Source organism: Vicugna pacos, chromosome 3 (genome assembly GCF_048564905.1).
Source record: "Vicugna pacos chromosome 3, VicPac4, whole genome shotgun sequence".
In the NCBI taxonomy this organism is placed as follows: domain Eukaryota; kingdom Metazoa; phylum Chordata; class Mammalia; order Artiodactyla; family Camelidae; genus Vicugna; species Vicugna pacos.
Genome location: NC_132989.1, coordinates 4,738,800 through 4,761,972, shown reverse-complemented (window position 1 = coordinate 4,761,972; position 23,173 = coordinate 4,738,800). Strand labels below are relative to the sequence as shown.

The 23,173-nt window shown below is 47.4% G+C and overlaps 1 protein-coding gene across 8 annotated transcripts in view; it reads right to left on the bottom strand.

Annotated features, from left to right (window-relative positions):
- Positions 1–785: 785 nt before the first annotated feature.
- The window catches only part of SH3BP5L (SH3 binding domain protein 5 like), a 33,784-nt gene continuing 11,396 nt past the window's right edge, over positions 786–23,173 (bottom strand). For 2 of the 8 annotated variants that reach the window (XM_072952851.1, XM_015252183.3), the window contains exons 7-14: positions 20,626–22,753; positions 18,424–18,552; positions 17,111–17,225; positions 15,994–16,205; positions 14,750–14,909; positions 5,201–5,235; positions 1,993–4,644; positions 786–1,488 (exon numbers count right to left, since the gene is read on the bottom strand). In XM_072952851.1, the coding sequence (XP_072808952.1) occupies positions 22,283–22,753 (471 nt within the window). In that variant the 3' untranslated portion in view covers positions 786–1,488; positions 1,993–4,644; positions 5,201–5,235; ... (3 more) ...; positions 18,424–18,552; positions 20,626–22,282. Of the gene's footprint in view, positions 1,489–1,992; positions 4,645–5,200; positions 5,236–10,115; positions 10,231–14,749; positions 14,910–15,585; positions 15,625–15,993; positions 16,206–17,110; positions 17,226–18,423; positions 18,553–20,625; positions 22,754–23,173 lie in introns of all 8 variants that reach the window. The other 6 variants (XM_072952877.1, XM_072952868.1, XM_072952858.1 and 3 more) reach the window with 6 other exon arrangements.

Genomic DNA, 23,173 nt, shown 5'->3' with positions numbered 1-23,173 from the left:
ATTCCAAGAAATCGATATTGATTCAGAATTAAGTGGAACTGAATTGGATGAAATTGACAGTCACAAACTTGATGCCTTTAATCCTTCTTATTATTAACTAGTATCTTCCTCCTGGTAATCATAAGCCTTTATTTTTCAGATTTTTTTCCCTATTATGGAAATGAAAATAAAATACCAATGAAATTTTTTGAAGTAAATAAATGAAAAAAATAAAATGAGCATCAGTCCTCTGGCTTACATGCACCCTCAGGCCAGTTTCTCCAGAATGGATTGCTTTTCTATAGACCCGCTCAAGCACCTGCCCTCTGGCAAATTTCTCTGCCATCGACTGGCTGCGTGTTTCTGTTGCTTTCTGTATTTGCTACTTCTGCACCCCTTACAGTCCCATTTCCCTCTTTTAATAGTTCACCACCTTTCACTAGTTAGTAACTCTGTATTAAAATTTCCCTGTTTAAAAAAAAAAAAAATCAGGAGAGCCAGGTCTCCCCCTACCTGGCAGCTGCCCCGCTTCCCCAGTTCTAAGAGGAATAGACAAGGGCTTGCTCTTGCATTCAAGCAGGGTCTAGGAGACTGTATTAATATTTCCAGAGACTCACGGAGCTTCCCTGGAGTTGATTACTCTTCCCTGTCTCACTGAGGGCAGGCTTGGCCATATGACTTTCTCTGATCAATGAAATGTGAGCAAACTTTCCAGCAGAAGCCACTGTGTGTGACTACTGTGTGGTTCTCCATTCTGTCTCTCTCATTCTCTTTTTTTATTGTGTTAAAATACACATAAGATAAAATTTACCATATTAACCATTTTTTATTGAAGTGTAATTGATTTACAATGTTAGTTTCAGGTGTACGGCAAAGTGATTCAGTTATACATACACATACATACATATTTTATTTTCAGATTCTTTCCCATTATATGTTATTACGAGAAATGGAATATAATTTCCTGTACTAAACAGTAGGTCCTTGTTGTTTATCTGTTTTACATATAGTAATATGCGTCTGTTAATCCCCAACCCTTAATTTATCCCTCCCCTCCCTTTCCCCTTTTAACCGTAGTTTGTTTTCTATGTCCATGAGTCTGTTTTCGCACATTAACCATTTTTAATTGTACAGTTCAGAAGTGTTAATATCCATGTTCTCATTTCCCTTCACCATGACTACCAGGAATTCTTCAGATAGGATCTTCTACATCAGCCTGGGTCCCAGGTTCAGATGACATGGAGGAGAAATTCAGCTGACTGTGAGCAAGAAATACATCTTCGAGGTTGTAGCTTCTGGCACCTTGAGCTTGCTTGTTGTGCCAGCAGTACCCAGCCTCTCCTGGCCGATATGCAGGATAACACGCTGTCGTTTCCAACTTGCTGTCCACACTGCTGCCTAAGACCATGAAGGTCCCATGCCGTAGCATCTGACTTGTCCAAAAGTAGAAGATACTGTCTCTACCCTCTAAAACCTCAAGATACAGGATGCAGACCAGGAACGGAACAGCTGAAAAGCAAGGGACGAGTGTATTCATTAGCATGGGGCATGTTCAAATGACCTGATTCTCTGGGCCTTGGAGGGAGGGTTTTCTTGAGAAGGGAGTCTTTTGAGGCAGGATGTTGCATCCAGTTTTCTCAATCGAAAGAGAAAGGCAAGGAGGAAGAAAGCCAGGGCAGGGGGAAAGGAGTTTCTTAATCGTTGACAATCATCCCAGGCAAGAAGTTTCTTTGCTGCCTACCCCTGCTAACATGCGGGTAGACACATAGCAAAGAGATATGATGGTGTCAAGTCCAGTTCCCGCCTGGAACCACCCACCACTTGCACAACCCCTGGCAGCCTGCCACCCAGGAGAACAGGGTCTGAGTATCTGAGGCCCCTGCCCCTTGTTGACAAGAGACAGATGGTGTTTGTACTTCTCTCAAGGACAGACTTGTGTCATGTGAAGGTGAAGGAGGAAATAAAGGCTCCACAAACATGCTCAGTCCCTCTTTATGGCACCCACTTACATACCTGGCAGCTGTCCAACTCATCAAAATCCCATTCTTCCTGAATATGTGAAATGGATGAAAAATTACTTGGGTCAAAGTTCAAGGAGCCAGGGAAGGACCTGTAAATGACAGAGTCAAGCAGAGCATGGGCAGTGTCCCCAGTGGAGGCCACCCTGGAGAAGGGTGACCAGTTATGCGCCTCCCCTTGGTCTTTGGGCTCCTGGTAGACCCACCAATGTCTACTCTGCCCTTGGTAAGAGCCTATGTAAGGGCATAAGGAAAGCATAAAAGCTGTTGGTTTTCTTACCTGGAGTCTGGAGCCAGAGCACCTGTGTTCGAAGTAGCTAGAACAGCACTGGCATGACTAGGTCTGAATAAGACTTAACGAAGGGATAGACTGGGATTTCAAAATTGTAGAATAGATAAACAAGATTACACTGTATAGCACAGGGAAATATACACAAAATGTTATGATAAATCACAGAGAAAAAAATGTGACAATGAGTGTGTATATGTCCACGAAGGACCGAAAGATTGTGCTGAACACTGGAATTTGACACAACATTGTAAAATGATTATAAATCAATAAAAAATGTTAAAAAAAAAAAAAAAGACTTAACAGCAGCTGCTGCCACCGCACTCCCACCCATCATTTCCCAGGGAGCTCGTGATCCAGGAGTGCAGACGTGCAGGGCTGGTCTGAGCCTGGGGCTTGGAATAAGTGAGAGTCAGATGAGGGCACGGACCCTTGGTCTGTGGAAATCCTACTGCTTGGGGCCTGGAGGGAGAATAAAGAGGTGGTTGTCGTGTGTGAAGAAACCACCAGGCCAACCATGAGGATCCTATCCCTGAGTCCTAGCTTTTTAGTTTAGTTCAAGAAGTGGAGACAGAATTCATCACGTATGGGGCCAGGAGTGAGGTGTCATCTCAAGGCCCACGTTTGTTCACCTGAGAAGTGGATGAGTCAAATAAAGGTGTACAGCCAAGGGTCAGGTGAGAAGGGGCAGGGCTGCAGGGCCTGACGTGCAGGGCACTGTGCATGATCTTGCACCACCCTCAGCAACCCTGCGAGGAAACCCTCGGAGACCAAGGTTACAGGGACAGTGCAGGCTGGAATCTGGGCCCCCCATGAGGATGCTTCCGAGACTGTTCCTTAATATGAGTTGAGTCTCTGCACCCAACTGCCACGGGGATGTGAGAGGAGATGAGTAAAAGAGGGAAAATGTCACCCCAAAGCTTCTACTACTAGTTCCAAAGCATTTTTCCCCACTCACTAATTCACAGGGCCAGAAAGTGTTTCCTGGCTCCCATTATAAACATGAAAAGGGGCATAGCAGGGTAGGGGACTTGAATTGTGACTTGAAATGTTACTGAGTCCAAGTTCTTACTGCCTGCTGCATGACAGGCCAATAAATCAAGAGACAAGTTGTTGGGGCAAGGAACAGTGAGTTCATTTGGGAAAGCAGCCGACCGAGAAGATGGTGGACTAGTGTCCCAAAGAACCATCTTGCCCACGTTTGGATGCTAGTTTCTTTTATAGAACAAATACGGGGGAGGTGAAGAGGTAAAGTAAAAAGACGATAAATTGTTGCAAGTATTTCCTGGTTCTGGCCAGACTCAGACTGCAGAGGGGATGTGTTAATTTCTTGTTTCTTGCAGCCATCCACAGGCAGGTCTGATCAGGATGTTTCCTGTGAGCTAAGCAAAGGTATTTTAGCTTAATGCTCAGACATGGGAGGCAGGGTTCTCAGACATGGACCATTATGAATACTTTAATCTACAAGCAACATCCCTTTAGTGATTAACTTGTAGTAAGAAAGCAATAGGATGCAAAGTTTAAAGTAAAAGAAACAGATTCAAGACAGGATCAGATTTGCTCTTCCTTATTACAGAGTTAGGATGGAGATGTGGAAGTCTTCCAGATAACAGAGTGAGCCTAGGTGTCTCTGAGTGGGGACTATGAATGAACCAGTTTGGACAGGGTGGTGGGTGTGTGAAGCCAAGAGCAAGAAGGCGTCTTAGATTCAAACTATGAAGGTAACTAACTATCTTAGTTTCTTTCCTAAGGCGGCCATAACAAAGTGCCACCAACTTGGCGGCTTAAACAGCAAAAAATGTATTCTCTCACAGCTGTGGAGACCAAAAGTCTGAAACCATGGTATCGACAGGGTTGGCTCCTTCTGGAGGCTCTGAGGAAGAGATCTGTCCCATGCTTCTCCTGGCAGGTGGCAGCTGGCAGCTGGAGCAACCCTTGGCTGGTTGATGTATCACTCCAGTCTTTGCCTCCATCTTCACATGGAGCTCCTCCTCTGTGTGTCCCTCTCCTCCTCTGATGAGGATGCTAGCCATATTGGAGTGGGGTCTTCCCTACTCCAGGATGACCTCATCTTAACTGAACTAGTAACAGCAGCAATGACCCTATTTCCAAATGAGAGCACGTTCTGAGGTATCAAGGGTTAGCACTTCAACAGTTCCCTCTTGGAGGACACAACTGGACCCGTTAACAGGGACATAAGCCCCTCAGTTTCCCACTCTCCGTGCTCCAGTCCCCCTCCTCCGGTCTCTCAGTTCTGTCCTTTTTGGTGCCCATTCAAACAGTGAGCACTGCTCTTCCAGGGACATATTCATTCCTGTACGAAAGTGCTCTCTCTTGGAATATAAATTGGTAGAACCACTGTGAAAAACAGAAGGGAGTTTCCTCAAAAAAATTAAAACCAGAACTACCGTAGGATCCAGCAATTCCACTCCTGGGTGTATACCCAAAGGAAATGAAATCTGTATCTCAAAGAGATGCATGCACTCCCATGTTCATTTCAGCATTATTCACAACAGCCAAGACATGAAAGCAACCTAAGTGTCCGTGGATGGATAAAGAAAATGTGATATGCAACTTAATATCAAAAAACAAATTACTCAATTTAAAAATGGGCAGAGGACTTAAAAAGACATTTCTCCAAAGAAAACATACAGGTGACCAACAGACACATGAAAAGATGCTCAGTATCACTCCTTATCAGTTAAATGCAAATCAAAATTACAACGAGGTATCACCTCACATCTGTCAGAATGGCTATCACCAAAAAGGCAACAAATAACAAATGTTGATTAAGATGTGGAGAAAAGGGAACCCCCATGCAATGTTGGTGGGAATGTAAATTGGTACAATCACTGTGAAAAACAATGTGAAAAAAAAAAAAAACAGTTCCTCAAAAAATTAAAAATAGAACTACCGTGCAATCCAGAAATTCCATGCCTGGGTATTTACCTAAAGAGGAAAAAAAGAAAAACCCACAAATTCAAAAAGATACACACACCCCTATGTTCATTGCAACAGTGTTTATAATAGCCGAGACATGAAAACAACTTAAATGTTCATCAACAGATGAATGAATGAAGAAGAGGTGAAGCGTAGATATATATACAATGGAATATCAGCCAAAGAAAAGAATGAAATCTTGCCACTTGCGACAATGTGGTTGGACCTACAGGGTATTATGCTAAGTGAAATAAGTAACGCAGAGAAAGACAAATATATGATCTCACTTATATGGGTGATCAGAAAAACAAAACAAACAAAACAAAACCGAAACAGACTTATAGATACACAGAGAAAACTGGTGTTTTCCAGAAGGGAGGGGGGTACAGTTGGGCAAAATAGGTGAAGGGGATTAAGAGATAGAAACTTCCAGTTTTAAAATTAAATGCCATGAGTACGTAATATTCCACACAAGGAATATATTTGCTAATACTACAATAATTTTGTGTGGTGAGAGATGGTTATTGGATTCGTTGTGATTATTTCATAATATATTTGATTGTTGAATCACTATGTTGTTCGACCAAAAATACCATGACACTGTACATCAACTATACTTCAATAAAATACTCCAATTAAAAAAAAGAAAATGAAGTATGTAAATATGTATATAATTATATGTATAATTATAGATAAATACTATTCAGACTACTCAGCTGTTAAAAAGAAGGAGATCCTGCCGTTTGTGGCAAGATGGATGGGCACTGTGGGACCTTATTTGGTATCCAGGGCCACACACTTGGGAGAGGAAGCCCTGGAAGGAGCTTATGTCTCCCCCTTTTGACCTTGGACACATTCTTTCTCTGTCACACCTCACGGCCCTGACACACTTCTGTCATAAGAGCTATTTGTGGTAGAGCTGAAAAGGAGATGGAAGTCTCTGAGGAGAATGTTAAGGGCCGTCCCTGACTCAGGGTCTGTGTGCCGTGAGAGGAGTATTCTCAACTGAAACTGAGAGACAATCTAGGACTCAGACTGGATCGGAGGTTTGGTCCTTGCCCACCCTCTAAGATGTCCAGGGTAGAAGAACATTCAAATTCAAAGAGACTGCATGTTCCATTCCTGATCACTCAAAGATCCTTATCTCCAGGGACGTCTCCTCCTTGGGAAATGGGGAACCCTGGTCCCCCTCTGTGCTGGTAGCAGTCAGTATGATGGGCCACAGGCATGGAAGGATCTCTGGGACCTGTAACTTTCCACAGCGCCACCCAGCCAGGGGTGGGAGAGGCTCATGATGGAGAATCAGGGGACTCCGTCAACTTACTCCTCTCCAAGGCTAGGACCCTTACTGGAACCTCTTAGACCTGATCGCAACCTAGAACTGGTGTGTGGGATGACAAGACTGGACTTGGGTGACCGAGTGAGGTAGGGTCACCATGAGTCAGCGTGGCCAGATAGGTCACTGTGGATGTGTGAGTGGGAAGAGGGCAGAAGGGAGGGAGAGAGGGAGGACGAAGCCATGTGTGTGAGTCACCTGCCATGTTCCGGGTCTGGTAGGCAGCTGGAAGACCCTGTCTCCCAACACCATCCTTTCCCACGTAGAATCGTACCAGGAAATGGTGGTTTAATTCTGAACTCATGTGTAATCATCATGCCCTGGGTCCAGGAGGTTCTGGGTACTCCTGAGACCAAATTACAGTGGCACCCAGGTGAGAGTTCTACTTCTAGCACACTAGTGTGAAAAACACTGCAGACAAGTAAACTAGTGAAAATTACTAACTTGTAAAGGTAAGTCTCTACAAAGGGCCTGAAGGACATACAGTAAGTGAAGAAACAGTTATTCAAGAAAACCTACTAAAATTCAGTAAAAACAGTTCAAACAATATTTGAACCAAGAGCCATGCGCTAGTGAAAGGGGATTAATAAAGTGGCTGCACTTAGGCCAACAGATTGCTTATTGTTATGCTTGCCCTTAGAACGGTCAACTGACCTGACTGACCGGTGGCTACTCACAGTTCCAGGCCCATTGTTAAAACTAAAGCTGTTGATCTCACTGTTTCTACTTTATTCCAGTCATCAAAAGTAATAATCACGCTTGGTCTCAGAGTTGATCTCCAGGGAGAAGGTCGCGGGACTGTAACCTTACAAAACAGCCTGAATGACCAAGAAGACCGTGCCTTGGGCACTTACAAGATAAAGAGATGAGAAGAATGACAGCCACTAGGCTCTCTAGACTTGGTGCCCTGGAGACACCATGACGCCATTCTGAGTCTTATGAGAAGAAAGTTAATTCTGTTGATTGTTATCAACGCTTTATTGTTTAAGCTATGGCTATGTGATCGCTCTCCCCCATCGCCAAGATGCGCTCACAGTTTTGAAGGCACTTTGCGAGGCACAGCAATAAAGCTGCCTCTTTTCTTCTAAGCTCTAAGACCTTGTCACTGAATTATTCAGCCCATCAGGGAAGGGGGCTGATCTTTCGTCAAGACTACCCCTCTCCCAGCTCAGTGAGATGGAAGCCTCAGTCTGGACTCGGGACAGCCAAGAGCACAGGGCTCCTTCCCACCCCTGCTCCCTGTCTCTTCCTGGGAGAGACAGAAGTCAGCATTTCTTAGTCTCTTCTTGCAAAGAGTAAGTTCCAGGGGAGAATGGCTGAAAGGTGTGGATTCCTTTCTTCATAATCATCATTCCTGGAATGGAGGCTCTACCTTGAGAATACTGCAAATACCTGGTCACCCCTGTCCCCTCTCATGGGACAGGTTTCCATGCCAAGAGAAGCAGCCTGAGGAATTCTGAAATTGATGCCTACCACCCCACTGAGCACTCAGCTCCGAATGCAGGAGTGTCATTCAGAGAGAAAGAGAAGCCGGTCACTGTCCCTACCCCAAGGACCAAGGCTGTGGCTCAGAGATCTTTGTCTGGGGAAAAAAAGCACAGCAGAGAACAGAGAAAGAAGACCAGAGAACAGAAAGCTCCAAGTTTCTCTCCAAAGAAACGGACTTTCTTTGCAACAGAGTGAGAAATGTTGAAGGTGGTGGTGAGAGGCAGCTGGGAAGCAATTGATGCATTCATTGCAGATACAGGCTAAGCTACAGGATGGTAGGAGGGGTGCACTTAAGATATACTTGGGCCCCATGGCCCTGGGTGGGCAACTCACAAGCTGGAGAAAAATTATATTGCAGAGGCCCACACACAGGAGAGAGGGTTCTGAGCCCCACACCAGGCTTCCCAGCCTGGGGTTCCAGCATCAGGAAGAGGAGCCCCCAGAACATCTGGTTTTGAAGGCCAGTGGGGCTTAATTGCAGGAGCTCCATGGGACTGGGGGAAACAGAGACTAGTTATCCACAGAGGATGTCAAGGCTTTGCTCCAGAATCTTAAGGGTTTATGCTCTGATTCGCATACAGAGACCTGCCTAGGATCCAAACTGTGTCCCTGTCTGCCACTGACACAAGTACCGATGGATCTGCTGGATCACGTGATGTAAGTGGCAGCGTCGTTTGCCTGGCATGCTGTCTGCTACAGAAACTTCTCTTGCTCCAGGCTCCGTTTGAAACTAGCAGCTTTGTAATTTATATTTCCTCCAGGTACATGCCCAGGAGGGGAATTGCTGGTTCTATATACTGGATCTATCTAACTATAATTTGAAAAGAATCATACAGCTTGTAGCCTTTTCCCACTGCCTTCTTTCATTTAGTAATACATTTTTTAAGTTTCTTCTATGTCTCTCATGGCTTGATAGATCTATTTTTTACTGCACATTTATTTTTTAATTTACATATACGTACTGTTCATTGTTTCTAAGAACGTGTAGAGCATTAGCTTTTTAAACTTGCATAGTTATCAAATCCACTTTAACATTCCAAGCTCCCCAAACCTTTGATTACTCACTCCCTCTGCAAGTACACCAAGGCAAGTCTAACACTTCAAGTTTATTCACTGTGCGCCCCCTTTCGGTCCATGTATCAGTCAATAAACCAAACTTTTACAGTCCATTCTAACTCCCTACACTGCAACACTGATTGAGAATCTCTGCTTAGTGGGCTCTTATCAGTAAATTTGGACTGATTCAATTTTAAGTTCCTTTCACCATCATCCCATACCCTTTACATCCATTTCTACACATATTCCCCAGATTTCTGTCCCTATAAATTGGGCAAAATCAAGACTACTGTTGTGCCATTCTTCATTTCTGTTACATCACTTTTCCTTTTTATTTTTTTCTGCTAAATTTTCTGTTACATCTAGCCTTTCCTTTTTTTTTTTCTTCATCTTTTTTTTTAATTGAGGTACAGTCAGTTTACAATGCCGTGTCAATTGCTGGTGTACAGCACAATGCTCCAGTCATACATGAATATACATATATTCATTTTCATATTCTTTTTCACCGTGAGCTACTACAAGATCTTGGATATATTTCCCTGTGCTGTACAGTATACACTTTTCATCTATTTTATATGTAACAGTCAGTATCTGCAAATCTCAAACTCCCAGTGTATCCCTTCCCACCCTCCTCCCCCACTGGTGACCATAAGTTCGTTTTCTATGTCTGTGAGTCTCTTTCTCTGGTCATATTTTACAATGTTTTCTCTTTACGGCTCTGAATCTTTACCATATAAGTCTCTTGGGGTTCCTGGAGCTAAAGCCCCCAAGTGTAAGGGGTCCCCTAAGGCTGTGGTCCCAGGAGTTTCTCAGCCTCACACTGATCCACACGCAAAGTCCAGCAATCCATCACAATTACCGTTTAAAGGGCAAGACGGTATAGCTCAGTGGTAGAGCACATGCTTAGCGTGCACAAGGTCCTGGGTTCAATCCCCAGTACCTCCATTAAATAAATAATCTAATCACCTCCCCCCTCCAAAAAAAAAATTACCATTTTAAGTGTTCCTACCAGGTTGTGGCTCCAGTGCCCTCTAGGTTAACAGATCTTGGCTATATCCTCTGATTTGCCGGTCTCTCCAGATTTTGGTTAGCAGTTTGCTCTAAAACTCGGGTCTCTGATGAATCTAAGAAAAGTCATTGATTTTCAGTTTGTCCTGCTATTTCTTGGTGCATGGATAGAAGTGTGAGAACTCCAAGCTCTTTACATGTCCGAGTTGAAATTAGAAGTCTTTCAGATCTGCAGATACTGACTACTGTATGTAAAATAAACAAGGTTCTACTGTATAGCACAGTAAACTGTATTCAAAACCTTATAATAACCTATAATAAAAATGAATATGAAAAACTATATATGTGTGTATATATATGTATATATATAACTAAATCACTGTGCTGTACAACAGAAACTAACACAACATTGTAAACCAACTATATTTCAATTTAAAAAAATCCTTCCAAGGTAGGGATCCTAATAATAGTATATTGCTACATATTCAAGAAATTGGTTTTTGTTTACTTATTTAATAAATCAAGTTGGGTCTAAGAATTGTATTATGTATTAATTTGTTTTGCAAAATGTTAGGCTTCTTCAAAGTCAAATTGTTAAAGTGCTGTCATTCCTTGAGTGGCTGTGCCCTGCCCCCTTCCCTCCTGTCTCACTCTGAAGAGGTAGGGGGAGAGGTCAGTATTACACATGGTTTTAGTGAAGGGGGGCACGTGCAGTCAAGCACACATTTTGGCAGAGTCTCACTACTAGTCACAAGGAGCAGATAATCACCATTACTAATTATAGTGCTTTTCTAGATATGAGATGCAACAATTGGGGCTCATAAAATCTTCTGCTGAAAACATCAAACTATCTGAAGGCCTGTTCTGTGAGTTTTTCCCAGCGCACAGAGCGCCTCATTCCTGATCTCCATCCTGAACTCCTTTCAGTGTATGTTGGAGATCAGCAGATACATCAGCTCATGATTTGATCCTTGTAGAGGTAGAGGGCAAGTTCCAATTTTTAGTTGACACTAGAGTGCCTCACCAAACCCAGATAAAGATTTCACTGACTAGATTACTAGTTTATCATAAAAGGGTATAACTCAAGAAAAGCCAGGTTGAAGAAACACATAGGGCAAGGTATGTGGGAGGTAATGCAGAGCTTCCATGCTCTCTGGAATCTCCTTTCTCACCAAAATTCCATGCATTCACCAACACAGAAGCTCTCCATATGTCCTATTTGGTTTTTATGGAGGATTTATTATACAGGCATGATTGGTGATTGATTGATTGAACTCAATCTCCAGCCCCTCTCTCCTCCTAGAAGGTTGGGAGTGAGGTTGCGGGGTGGGTCAGACTTAAAAGTTTCAGCCCTCTAATCATGGAAGCTGGTTCCCCCTGACAACCAGTTCGCACGCAGCCTTGGGTTACCTAGGGGCTTTCCAAAAGTCACCTTATCAACATAACAAAAGACATCTTTATAGCTCTCATCTCTTAGGAAATTCCAAGAGTTTTAGGAGCTCAATGCCTGGAACAGGAGCAAGGTCTTCCAAAACAGATATGTATATATCAACTGAAAAAGTGCATCACCTAAATGTTGAGAATTCTGTTTTATTCAGTGGACTTACTGAGGACTTAAGCCCAGGATACAGCCTCTAAGATAGCTCTGAGGGACTATTCCAAAGAAGTAAGGGAGAAGCCAGCATATATAGGAGTTTTTGCTGAAAAAGTATCATATAGTATCACATCAAAAGATTACAGCTAATCACAGAAAACAGACATCTCAAGTTATTGATTTTAATGCCGTTCTGTGTGTGAAAAGACACAAGAGTCCAGACTCATTGAAATGGTCCCTTTGATGTGCACCTTAACTATCTGGGGCCATTATTCTGTTACTCTCCATCCTGAATTCCCCTCAGGGTGCCCCAGTGGGGGCGGCTGCAATGGCTGATGCCTTTACGGCCACAACATCCTTTGTTTACTAAAATAGCAGGGGATGCTCTTTGTTCACAAATATATTCACCTTCCTGGGTCTTTTTAATAACACAGACCAGGCAGTGTGGTGCATAATTAAGCGGAAGCTCCTTTCTAGCAGGAACTTTGTTGCAGGCACAGCAGCACAGCAGTGGGGCTCCAGAGGGGACTGATGACTTCACCCCTCCAAGTGTGACACACGTGCTCAGGGACTCTGGCCCCAGACCCGCTAAACCTGAACTTCTGTTGTCAATGAAAAGTTAATCAGTAGATTTTAGAAAGAAATGGAAAATTTTATTTGAGCCAAGTTGAGGATTATAACCCAGGAACAGCATCTCAAAGAAAAAAAAAAAACAAAAGTTCTGCCCATCAAAATCAAAGCACAGTTTTTAGGGATAGAAGGATGTACATCAAATGAGGTATTATCGACAGTTTACACAATCCAGATCGGCAAGTAGAAAGTGGGGGGTCGTGTGACCCCCTCCTTGCAAAATCTAGAAGGATGGCTCTCTTTTAAGGAGTTGTCTTGTAGATGCTAGGATAATGTTGCTCTTCTTACGACTGAGCAGGCATTTCTGCTGATGGGGGAGGTTTGGTCAATGCATAATCCAGACACACAATGCACAGTAGAAGAGAGAGAGGCGGTCAGGTCAAAGGGCAGAGAAATTTTGTGTCTAAATTTTTCTTCTCTTGCCATTAAAATATGAATCTTATTCCATAGGGTGTTAATAATGTCCCCGTGTGATTTGTGGAAATGACCACCTCAGAGGCACAGATCAGACTAAAGCCACTTAACGTCCCTAGTGCAATGTATAGAGCTTGGCTGGAGCCTGAAGACCACCCAGTGTAAAGGGGGCCTTTGTGAGGCAATTCAGAAAATGTTAATTTGGCCTAATAGATAAAACCAAGAAATTACAATGGCACTGTGCTTATGTTGCAAAGGCACTATTTTTCAGACATGGGTTCTGAAAACAGAAAGCACAAACCCAAACTTCTGCCACTTCCCCTGATAATGTTTATGGCCACTGTTTTTTTTTTTATTGTTAAAAAGACAGAGGCCCAAAATGGAGTCACTTGCGCTAAGCCCACACTGCCAAACCACGGCTTAATGCCTCACCTAACTGCAGTGCCAACCTTCCCCACAAACGTAGTCTGAACCAGCCAGCTTGGAATTTTCTGTTCAGCACACACAGACCCTTTCCATCTCCAAAAGGAAGATGAGGTAATCTGCTCTTCCCTTATGCCTTCCCCTGTCTGCCCACAAAAGCCTTCCAGTTTGTACAGCTCCTTGGAGCTCCTCTCTACTTGCTAGAAGAGATGCCGCCCAATTCATGAATCATTCAGTAAAGCCAAGTAGATCTTGAAAATGTACTTGGCTGAATTTTTTTGTCATTTAACACAATCTATGGCCTAAAACACCCAGAACCCCCTCTTCCTGGGCACACTGTTAAGTTGCACTTCCCACTCCTCTGAAATTAGGCCAAGTGACCTTGCTTGGCAGATAAAAAGAGAAAGAAGTGACAAGTTTTAGGAGCCCTGCGTGCAATTTGTCGCATCCCCTATGCCAGCCAACTCACAGCCTCCATGGGCACCAGAATCACCTGCAGGGCCTATTAAACAGATCCTGGGTGCCACCCCAGAACTTCTGATTCAGTACCTCTGGGGAGCTGGGGCCTGAGAATGTTCATTTCTAACAAGCTTCAGGTGATTTTTTTTGTTGCTGATCTGGAGAATATACTTTAGGAACCAAGGTTCTAGAAAAATCCTCTCTGGGCCAGCGTCTCTGAGTGCTACCTCCTTATTGAGCCATGTTTAAGACAAAGGATGGGTGACAAGCAAATATTTCTTCTGTTCTCATTTCACTGGAAGATTTTCATGCCCAAACTGAAAGAGCACATCTCACAAAGCATAGAATTCTCAAAACGCACAAGTCCTCAAGAAGATAATACTGTTTTGGTTAGAGAATGGCTTGCTCAGCTTTGGTTGGGTTCCAGGCACACAAATCGTCGTGGAATTAATGGTACAGAGCTGCCAAGAGGTCCTGGGACACATCTGAAGGCACACCCGCCCCCTTGGTCCTCTTCTACCTGGTAATAGGACAGCTACTTCCAAGATACACCTCTACAGTCCTCTAAAGGAAGATGACCTTGTGATGACCAATCTAATTTTTGCTAGTATAACTTCATTGTTCCTCTCCCTTCAGGTTATAAAAGTCCTTCATTCCGCACAGTTACTTGGAGCTCTTTTCCATCTGCTGGATGGGATACTGACCAATTCATGAATCACTGAATAAAGCCAGTAAGGTCTTTAAAACTTACTGAGTTGCATTTTGTTTCTTAATAGCTCATAGAATCCAGCTTCCTGTTAATTGGATATCGAACACTGTTGGAGCCAAAGGAGGGTGGGGCCAGCCTGAGACAAGATTTAACACTGATTTCTCTGACACCAGAGCCATAAATCTCTGTCCAGCAGGCAGCCGCAGAATGTAGGCAGCTCCAGGAATGGCCCCACCCCTAGGCACCTTAAGACAGGTCAAGATAAGTGAGGGCTATAAATCTGAACTGGACTCAATTAATGTCCAGGCACCTCTGCACACCGTCTCTGCTACAAGTTCTGTCAGCTGGCGTGTTTTCCCCTTCTTATCGCTGAGGTCCCTCCCTCCAGCTGAGTGCACCTGTGTACCTCCATGTCTCTCTTCCTCTTCCATTCAACTCCTTTCATCTTCTCCAATTCTCGTGATGTTTTCTCTTATGATTTCATAACATTTTCCGTTTATGATTCCAGGTCAACTTGCCTCTCTCAGATTCTGCCTTTTCGTCCATCACATTCTCTCTGGTTATGCCTTTAAAATATATTTTTAAAAAGTAATTCAGTTCGGAAAAAATACAAATAACGAAAGAGTTTATCCAAGATGGCAGGAGGATTAAATACCTGGCTGCATGTTTTTTAACCTTGAGTTTGTTTTTTTGTTGTTGCAGACACAGCTTCCCTCTCTCTAAGGGAGACCATCCTAAGGCCTCATGCTTTTCTGGTTATTGACAGGCCCCTTCCAACTGGGTGGTGTGAATGAAAACTACTGCAAACCGTATCAGTAAACAAAGAATGCTGAAGCCATCAAGTCATCAGCCAGTGAAGACAAGCCTGCAGCCCGGCCTCTGCAGCCACTAAAACTGGGTGCCCTCTGAGGGGACCCGGAATAAGAAAGGACAGGACACTGGCCCCAGATAGCCAGGTGCTTGTCAAAGGAGTGAATTCAGTGAGCCCAAATGTTTGCTTCCTCCCATACATAGAAAAGCCCTAAATTCTTTAACTTGAGATGTCTGGTTTTCCTTAGATAACAAGTAATCTTCTATTGTTCCTACTACCTGGTCTTTGTTGTAAGAACTCCATTATATATCCTAGCTCCTGCCCTACCTCTCGGGAGCAGTCCCTCAGAGCCATCTGAGAGGCTGTCATCCCAGCTCGAGTCCTCCCGCCAAACAAAATGTTAACTCTCAACTTTCAGGCTGCGCACTTACTTCAGTCGACAGTAGCCATGGTCCCTCGGCTAACTGCGACTGTTTGAGGGAGAAGGAAGAACTTGTGACTTGAGGGTTCAGAAAGTACGTCCAGTGTGGAAGCAGGGCTTGGGTAAAGGTCAGCTGGACGAGGACCAGGTGGGAGAAAAGCACGAACGCCTGCTCTCACCCCAGGGTGCAGGGGCAGGTGGGCTCCTGGCCTCTCTCTCCAAGGAGAGTGGGAGCCTGAAACCCCAGCAGCAGCACTGAGGTTAGAAGGAGGGAGAGGAGATGCTCTTCGAGGTCCCCTTATCCTTCCCGACAGGCCCCAGGACCCTCCTCCTGGGAAGCCCTTCGTGTGAGGAGTTCCTACCCTTCCTCCCACTCCTTCCCCAGCCCCCAACCCCTGTAAAAAAAACCCTGTCTTACCTCCAAAGAAGGCGCGGCTGAAATCCCCTCCTGGTGGACGTGGAGCAGCCCCTGCCCTTCTGCCTGTTATCACAGAAGTCACAAGCAGAGGAAAAGGAAGAGGGCAGCGCAGGCCTGTGAGATGAAGCCGCAGCTGTGGAAGGAGCGTCTCCTCTTGCCAAACTCCACGGCCCCAATCGCCATTCTATCCTAGATCACAACGTTCCTCTATCCTAAATGGGAAAGAAACTCATCTTGACACCCCCTCCCCCAACTACGGTGATGTATGTCAGCTGGTTTATCCCTGCTGTGCTGTGAGCGCCACCTGCCGGCTGTGGGGAAGGACACACCACCGCCCAGCACTGCAAGTTCCTCCACCACAGTGGACAGTCATCACCTCACAGCCAAAGCAGCAATGTCCAGCTGTCCTCCACTGCCCTAATCAACCCCAGCCTGGAAGTTCTCATGCTCTGACTTCGAACCCCCCCACTGTCTCACATTCTCCACCAAAACCCCTCTGACGGGCCCCAGCCTTCCCCACTAACCATATAATTTTAGTGATTTTGGTTTAGACAACCTCAGAAATTATCTACCCAGTTCAGCCTCTCTTCTTGCAGACTGGAACACCAAAGCACAGAGGAGCTGTGTGGGCTCATTCAACGTGCGCACAGAGCCTCGTGGCAGGGCAGGGCAGTGATGCCCTCTCTGGACAGCGCGATCAGGTGCTTTTCAATCCTGCGTTACGTCTACCCCCTTCACACTGGAGTGCCCCAGTTTAGATCATACATGACATACAGTCACTCTACTGAGTGACATGGAGTCACAATGCCTACTGCACCATGTTGACTGTTGAGGGAGATGGAATCAGGATTGACCCCAATAAGTCAAAAGCGCTTTGAGGAACTTAGGTGGGGGCATTGATTCAGACCTGGCTGGAGGGCCGGGGAACTGGAGCTCAAAAGGCCCACAAGGATCAGCAGGGCCTCCCAGACAGAGAAATTGCTTAGTGCTTTGCTTTTATGCTTCTGTAAAACAGCCTGCTTTAGGGAAACCGAAACTAACCCCTTCCCACCCCGCAGAAAAACCTAAGACCACGTGATTTCTTTGTTCCTAAAACCCTGTAAAAGCTCATACAAACTTGCAATCAGGGTCCAGAGCCGGGAATATTAACTCCTCTGGGCCCGCCGGTGTAAATAAACCTGAGTTCTCCAACCCTCTGAGTGTCGCTTGGTCTCTTGACGGGATTCAGCTTTCTGTAACAGAACCAGGAAGGCCTTTGGTCAAAAGTCCACATGAGCTGAGCCTCAAGTCACAGGCAGAAATCTAACAAGTTAAGTGAGAAAACTTGTGCGGAGAATATACGCACGTCTGTGGGCAGATGTTTGGTGGAGAGTGCTGTGTGCCAGGCCCTGAGAACACCAAGATGGGGCACACACGAGCCCTAGGCTGGAAGAGCTCAGGACAGATTTCAGAAGAGTGAGGCATGGGGACAGGAGGACTGGTAGGAGAGGGTGGGGCTGAGGGGCTGCCTGTTACCTCCTCTCTAGCCTATGGCCAGGGGCTGGTTCAGAGCTTCAGAGAGTGGGCCCCATTTCCGATGCCCCTGCTCTCTTGCCTAACCTCCCAGAGCCCTCCTTGACTACAGCCCTCAGTAGTTATCTAGTTTTCACTGCTCCGAGTCACCAATTACCTGTGTGCACCCCCGGGTTCCTTACCTGGATGTCCCACCCACAGTATTATGCTTTCTAAATAAGCCCTAACACAGTGCGCCAGTGTTTTGCACTCTGAAAGATCCTGGTAAATATTCTTAATAAACTATACACATCCTTTTGCAAGCCAGTGAAACGTGGTCCCCTGTTCCCCTCAATTCAGGCTATGGTCCAGAATGATGGTAGGCAGAAGACTAAGGGATTTCCCAAAGGGGAAATGGAAGGCGGCAGAGGAAGGGCAAGGGATGGGACATTAGGGAGGACGACAGAGGAGGTGTGTGAAGTCTGAGGAGACAGGGCACATTAACAGGCACAGAACATCTGGTCTCAAATGACGGCCACCCCAAAAGACCTGGCCGTTTTCAGACAGCTGACTTTTCCAAGGACATGCAGAGATGCAAGAGGCCCCTGTGGGGCCAGACAGGGATCAACTCTGGGGTATGGACCCCAACCCCCACCCCACCATGTCCCCAGTCCCCCTGTCAAGCGTCCAGGAGGCGAACCTCACAGTCCTGCGAAACTAACTCTGTAATTGCGTGCAGCACTTAAGACCCAGATCGCGCCTGGCCCGCTTTCTGGTGGTTGCTGCCCCCTGCCGACAGAGCAAGACCATGACAGCCTGAGAAGCCCATCAAGGCGGAGTAAAAACCGGAATGATTCCTCAAGAGGGAAAACCAACCCGCAGTGAGCTCTTTATAAAGAGCCTCCTTGTCTAGCACAAGATGGGAGGAGGCTTCCTTACGTGAATGCCATTGCATCCTGAAGCTTCAGGAAACTGCAGCGTGGATCATTGTAGCTGTCATCCATTGACCTGGCATCATGCTAAGCACGCTGAGATGTTCTCATTTTACAGGTCATAAACATCCCCGGGCTGTGGATACAGATACTGACCTCCTAACCATGGTACTAACAAAGTACAGATCTTCCTAGACTTACAATGGGGTTACAAATCGATAAACCCATCATTCAGTTGAAAATGCCCTAAATCAAAAATGCAATTAATACACTTAACCAACCTTAAATGTGCTCGGAACACTTACATTAGCCTACAGCTGGGCAAAAACATCTAACATAAAGCCCATTTTATAATAGTGCTGAGTACCTCATGTGGCTTATTGAATACACTACTGATACGGTGCAACACAGAACGGTTGTGTGGATACAGAATTGCCGTTCGCCTTCAAGGCTGTGTGGCTGACTGGGAGCTAGCTGCGGGGTACCCACCGCGCAGCCTCAAATCACTAGCCCAGAAGATCAAAATGCAAAAACTGTTTCTGCTGAATGTGTGTTGCTGTCACACCATTGTAAAGTCAAAAAAATCAGTAAGTCAAACTGTTGTAAGTCAAGGACCATCTATAACCTGGGGGGGTGGGGGTGGGGTATAGCTCAAGTGGCAGAGCTCATGCTTAACACACAGGAGGTCCCAGGTTCAATTCCCAGAACCTCTTTCAATAATAACTGTGTAAATCTAATTACCTCTCCCCACCAACCAACCAACCAACAACCTTGAATAAATTTGGATTGGGGAAGAGGGGTCACAAAGGCATATTTTCTGAGCCCAGCTACGTACTTAAGGGTGACACAGTTCAAAAGAAGTCGTTACCACTATAACATATGACATGGCACAGAAATGGGCAAGAAGACTCCACATCTCCCATAAACTGACCATCTCTTGCTTACTTTAAAATTCCTTGACCATCCTGGTATTTCTCAGCTCCCTTCCCCCCTATAAAACTTCCTAAGAGCTGACTACATCTACCCTCTTCTTTCTCACCTCTAGTTCCTTAACTCAGGTGCTCAGGAGTTTGGACTCAGAGCCCGACTGCCTCTATCACTTCCTACAAGGCTAGAGGCTGACTGCACACTCTTACATGCCTGTATTTTCATCTGTGAAAAAGCAACTGCACATTACCCCGCAATGCTGCGGGCACTAAATGGGTCGATGCCTTTGCCTGGCACACGAGACACACGGTGAGTGCAACCCACTGCCGTCACGTTAGGGCTGGGGTAGGCATATTGGCCACGGCAGCTTTCTTCCACATGAAGGAAGTGCCGTCAGCTCTCACCCTCCCATTCTCTCTGCACTGTTGCCTTACCTGGTAGGTGACTTTTGCAAGAAAATGGGTGAGCACAACCAGCCCTTCTTTTCTGGGGCTCCTTTGCACCAGGAGCCTTACGGGTGGGAAGTATGACCCCGGGGAGTCATCTCAGAAAGCCCACTTTCCAAGGACAAAGGCCATGCACTACCTGCAGCTTTTCCAGTGAAAAGGGAAGTATTTGGCACCCATTACCTTACCACACTTCACTTCTTTCTCAATTAAGGTAAGAACTCAGGTCAGGACAGGCAGTCTCACACCTGGACAGCCTAGTTAAAGGGTGCACAGTGGCTCGTAATGGCCTATCTACCATCTGAGCTCACCAGGGTGTCTCCTCTGTCCTCCTGTCCCTCCAGCTTCTGGCTTCCTACTCTTAGGGGTCCCCAGGACGCCCACTTCTCTCCAGGTTCTATCAGCGGGTCTACCCATTCCTCACTGGCAGCGCCTTCTCCACCCCTTGGCTGACTCCACCCTCACCTGGTTGTACACGCAGGTACAGCCTGGTGGCGCTCAGTCCAAAGCCTTCACTCTCCACCTCCACAGCTCCTGAAGTCCTCACCTCTTCCCCTACCTGATCCACCAGACGTGAAGCCTGTGGGTCCAAAGGTACTCAAAACCCTCCTGACCCACAACGGGTCAAGTCCTGACATGGGAGTCACCTATGACCTATGTTGAATTTTAACTTCAGATAGACAACAACTTGGTGTAAGTATGTCCTAAACATTCCCGGGGGGTGGGGGTGGGGTGTAAAAATACTATCTGAAATCTAAGTTTACCTGAGCATCCTGTGTATTTATTCGCTAAATCCCACACCCTTATGTACGTCCCTCCCCTTTCCTCATACTCACATCCAGGATTGGCACCCCGATGCCTTCTGCACCACCAGTGGCTGACATCCTCTCCACGCTGCGGAGCCTTCCTGGCTAGTAGGCCGGTGGGGAGGGGATCTGCAGGGCACCGGTGACCTGGTGTGTGCTCACCCCAGCACCATGGCCATAAGCCTTCCCTCCCTGGGTTTGGTCCATCTCATCCTTCACCTCCCTGACTTCCCCCATCAGAAGAGCACATTTCACCCTGCTCCTCCCTGCTCTCCATCCTCGCCGTTCTCCCTCTCCCTCCCAACAGGGGCAATGAACATTACTGTTACATAAACTATTTTATTTAAATAAAATCGGGGCAGACCCTTTTCCCCCATACACACAGGCACATGCATGCACGCACGCACGCCCACATCCTCCCTCTCTTCCCTCCACCCATGGCCACCTCAAACCTGGAGGTTCTCATCATGACCATCCTACCTCGACCCTGGGACAGGGGGACACCTTCCATGCGAAGGCCCACTCCTCCCCTGGTCAGTGGCAGCAGCTCATAGGCCTAGGCACAAGGTCTCCTGCCCAGAGTCCAGCTCTCAGCCCTCCCGGCGTGGGACAGGATCAGTCCTCCAAAGGCACCCAGATCCAGTGTAGCTCCCCACCTTTCCCCATACACAGCGTGGGAGCACCGCCAGACACGTGGAGCTGCTCCCCACGGAGGGCGAGCCCCCTCACCCCAGGCCAGCCCCTCCCCATATCAGCAGAGGATCTACAGCCAAACCTGAGCATTCCCCCTTAAGGGATCCTGGACTAGGTATTGTTTGGTTTGGGGAAGAGCAATGGAGAGCAATTGAGCACCAAATTCCCTAACTCCAACCCTGTAGGAGGGTGCTGAGATTTGGCTCTGCATCCTCTACCCAGAAAAAGTAAATAAACCTAACCCCGCAGCAGGACTGGCAAGGGTTTCAGCCACCGGGACTTCACTACGTCCCCACCCCATAACACGGACCTGCTAGCACCTTGGCAATGTTAAGGGCCCAGCCTAGAAACGCGATGCACACGGGAGTCCCCTGTGTTGACACTGGGGTTGGTTTCACCTTCCCTGACCCCAGTACCCCTCAAGTCCTGCTCTGAGGCACACACAGCAAAGCAGCTTAGGTCACGAGGAGGGAGCGCTGAAGGGACCAGTGGTGTCTCCCAGAGGCAGAGAGTCCCACAGCACATCTTACATGTTACACACAGGCAGGCTGGGACAGGACCAGGACAGCGGGCTGCCAGGAGAGCTCAGCAGCATCCGTAGGGCCCACCTGGGAGATGGGGAGGTGGGAGGGGCACCTGTCCGTTCACTGAAAGCTGGGGAACCAAGATGCGGGGACTCGGGTCCAGCACCCACCTTCTCTGATGGCTTCCCTGTGCCTTCTAGATAAATTTCCCTGAGGGGGGAAAATCCAGACAGATGGAAGAAGTCAGAAGGGGACAGCAAAGGGGATCACACAGACAGTGAGGAGCCAGCAGGAGGAGAGAGCCAAAGACAAGCCTTCCGAGGGGGTAAGGCAAAGAGAGGGGCCACCCGCGGGAAAGCCAGACACGAAGAGCCACGCCGACCCCTCTGAGGGGGAGCTGGGAGCCTGAGGGCCCTCCCCGGGCCAGTGGTGGTAAGAGTCGCACCAGCCACCCTGAGCGGGGTGGGGGGCTACAGGCTGACACTGCGCTGGTGACGGCCCCCGCGGCCTGCGCCGTCACTGCCCCGGCGACCCCCGCCCCGGGAACCCAGCTCCTGGCCGTCCAGACTGGTGTGGTCGGAGAGGCCCCGCAGGTGCTCTACCGAGTCGCACTTCTGCAGGTCCGAGGCCACCGTGCGCAGGCTCAGCAGGCTCAGAGTGTCCGTGTCGCGCGCAGGCCCAGGCCCCAGGCTGACGCCCTCCTCCAAACCCCCGCCCTCGGCCCCCTCGATGATCCCGCTGTCCCCATCCTCGCCAGCATCGGGCCCGGCCTCGGCCCCGACGGGGGAGGAGCGCCGCTGGCCCGCGGGATGCGCGGGCTGGCCCCGACGCCGCGCATGAATCTGCTCGCTGATCTGCTCCAGGTTGCGCAGGGCGACGGAGTAGCGGGTCTTAGCCTGGGCCACCTGCTGCTCCAGCTCTGTCACCTTGGCCTTGTGCTCCTGCAGAGGGAGGGACAGAGGGGGGAATCTTCTGGACAACTCTCCGAGGCCCCCAGGGATGCCGAGTCCTGGCAGCTGCACTCAGCATCCTGCGCCTCTGCCAGGTCCGGCCCGACCCTGCGCACCACCAGTCACCAATCCGCAGGGCTCCAAAGGCCACACCCAGTCCCTCTTCACTCCTCCTTCTCAGGTCCTCCTTCCCCACCGACCTGCCCTGCTCCTGCCTGACCTTCCAGGGCCTTCTTCCCAGGTCTTCATTCCCACCCACTCCCCCTCCTCTCCCCACTGTTCCTTTTCCTCTTCCCTGTTCCCCCCCAATTCTCACTTCTTCCCCTTTACTTCCCTTCTCCGCCAGCATCCACCCTCCCCATCATCCCACATCCCACTCCCGCAGGGTCATTCTGAGCTCTTGCGCCACCA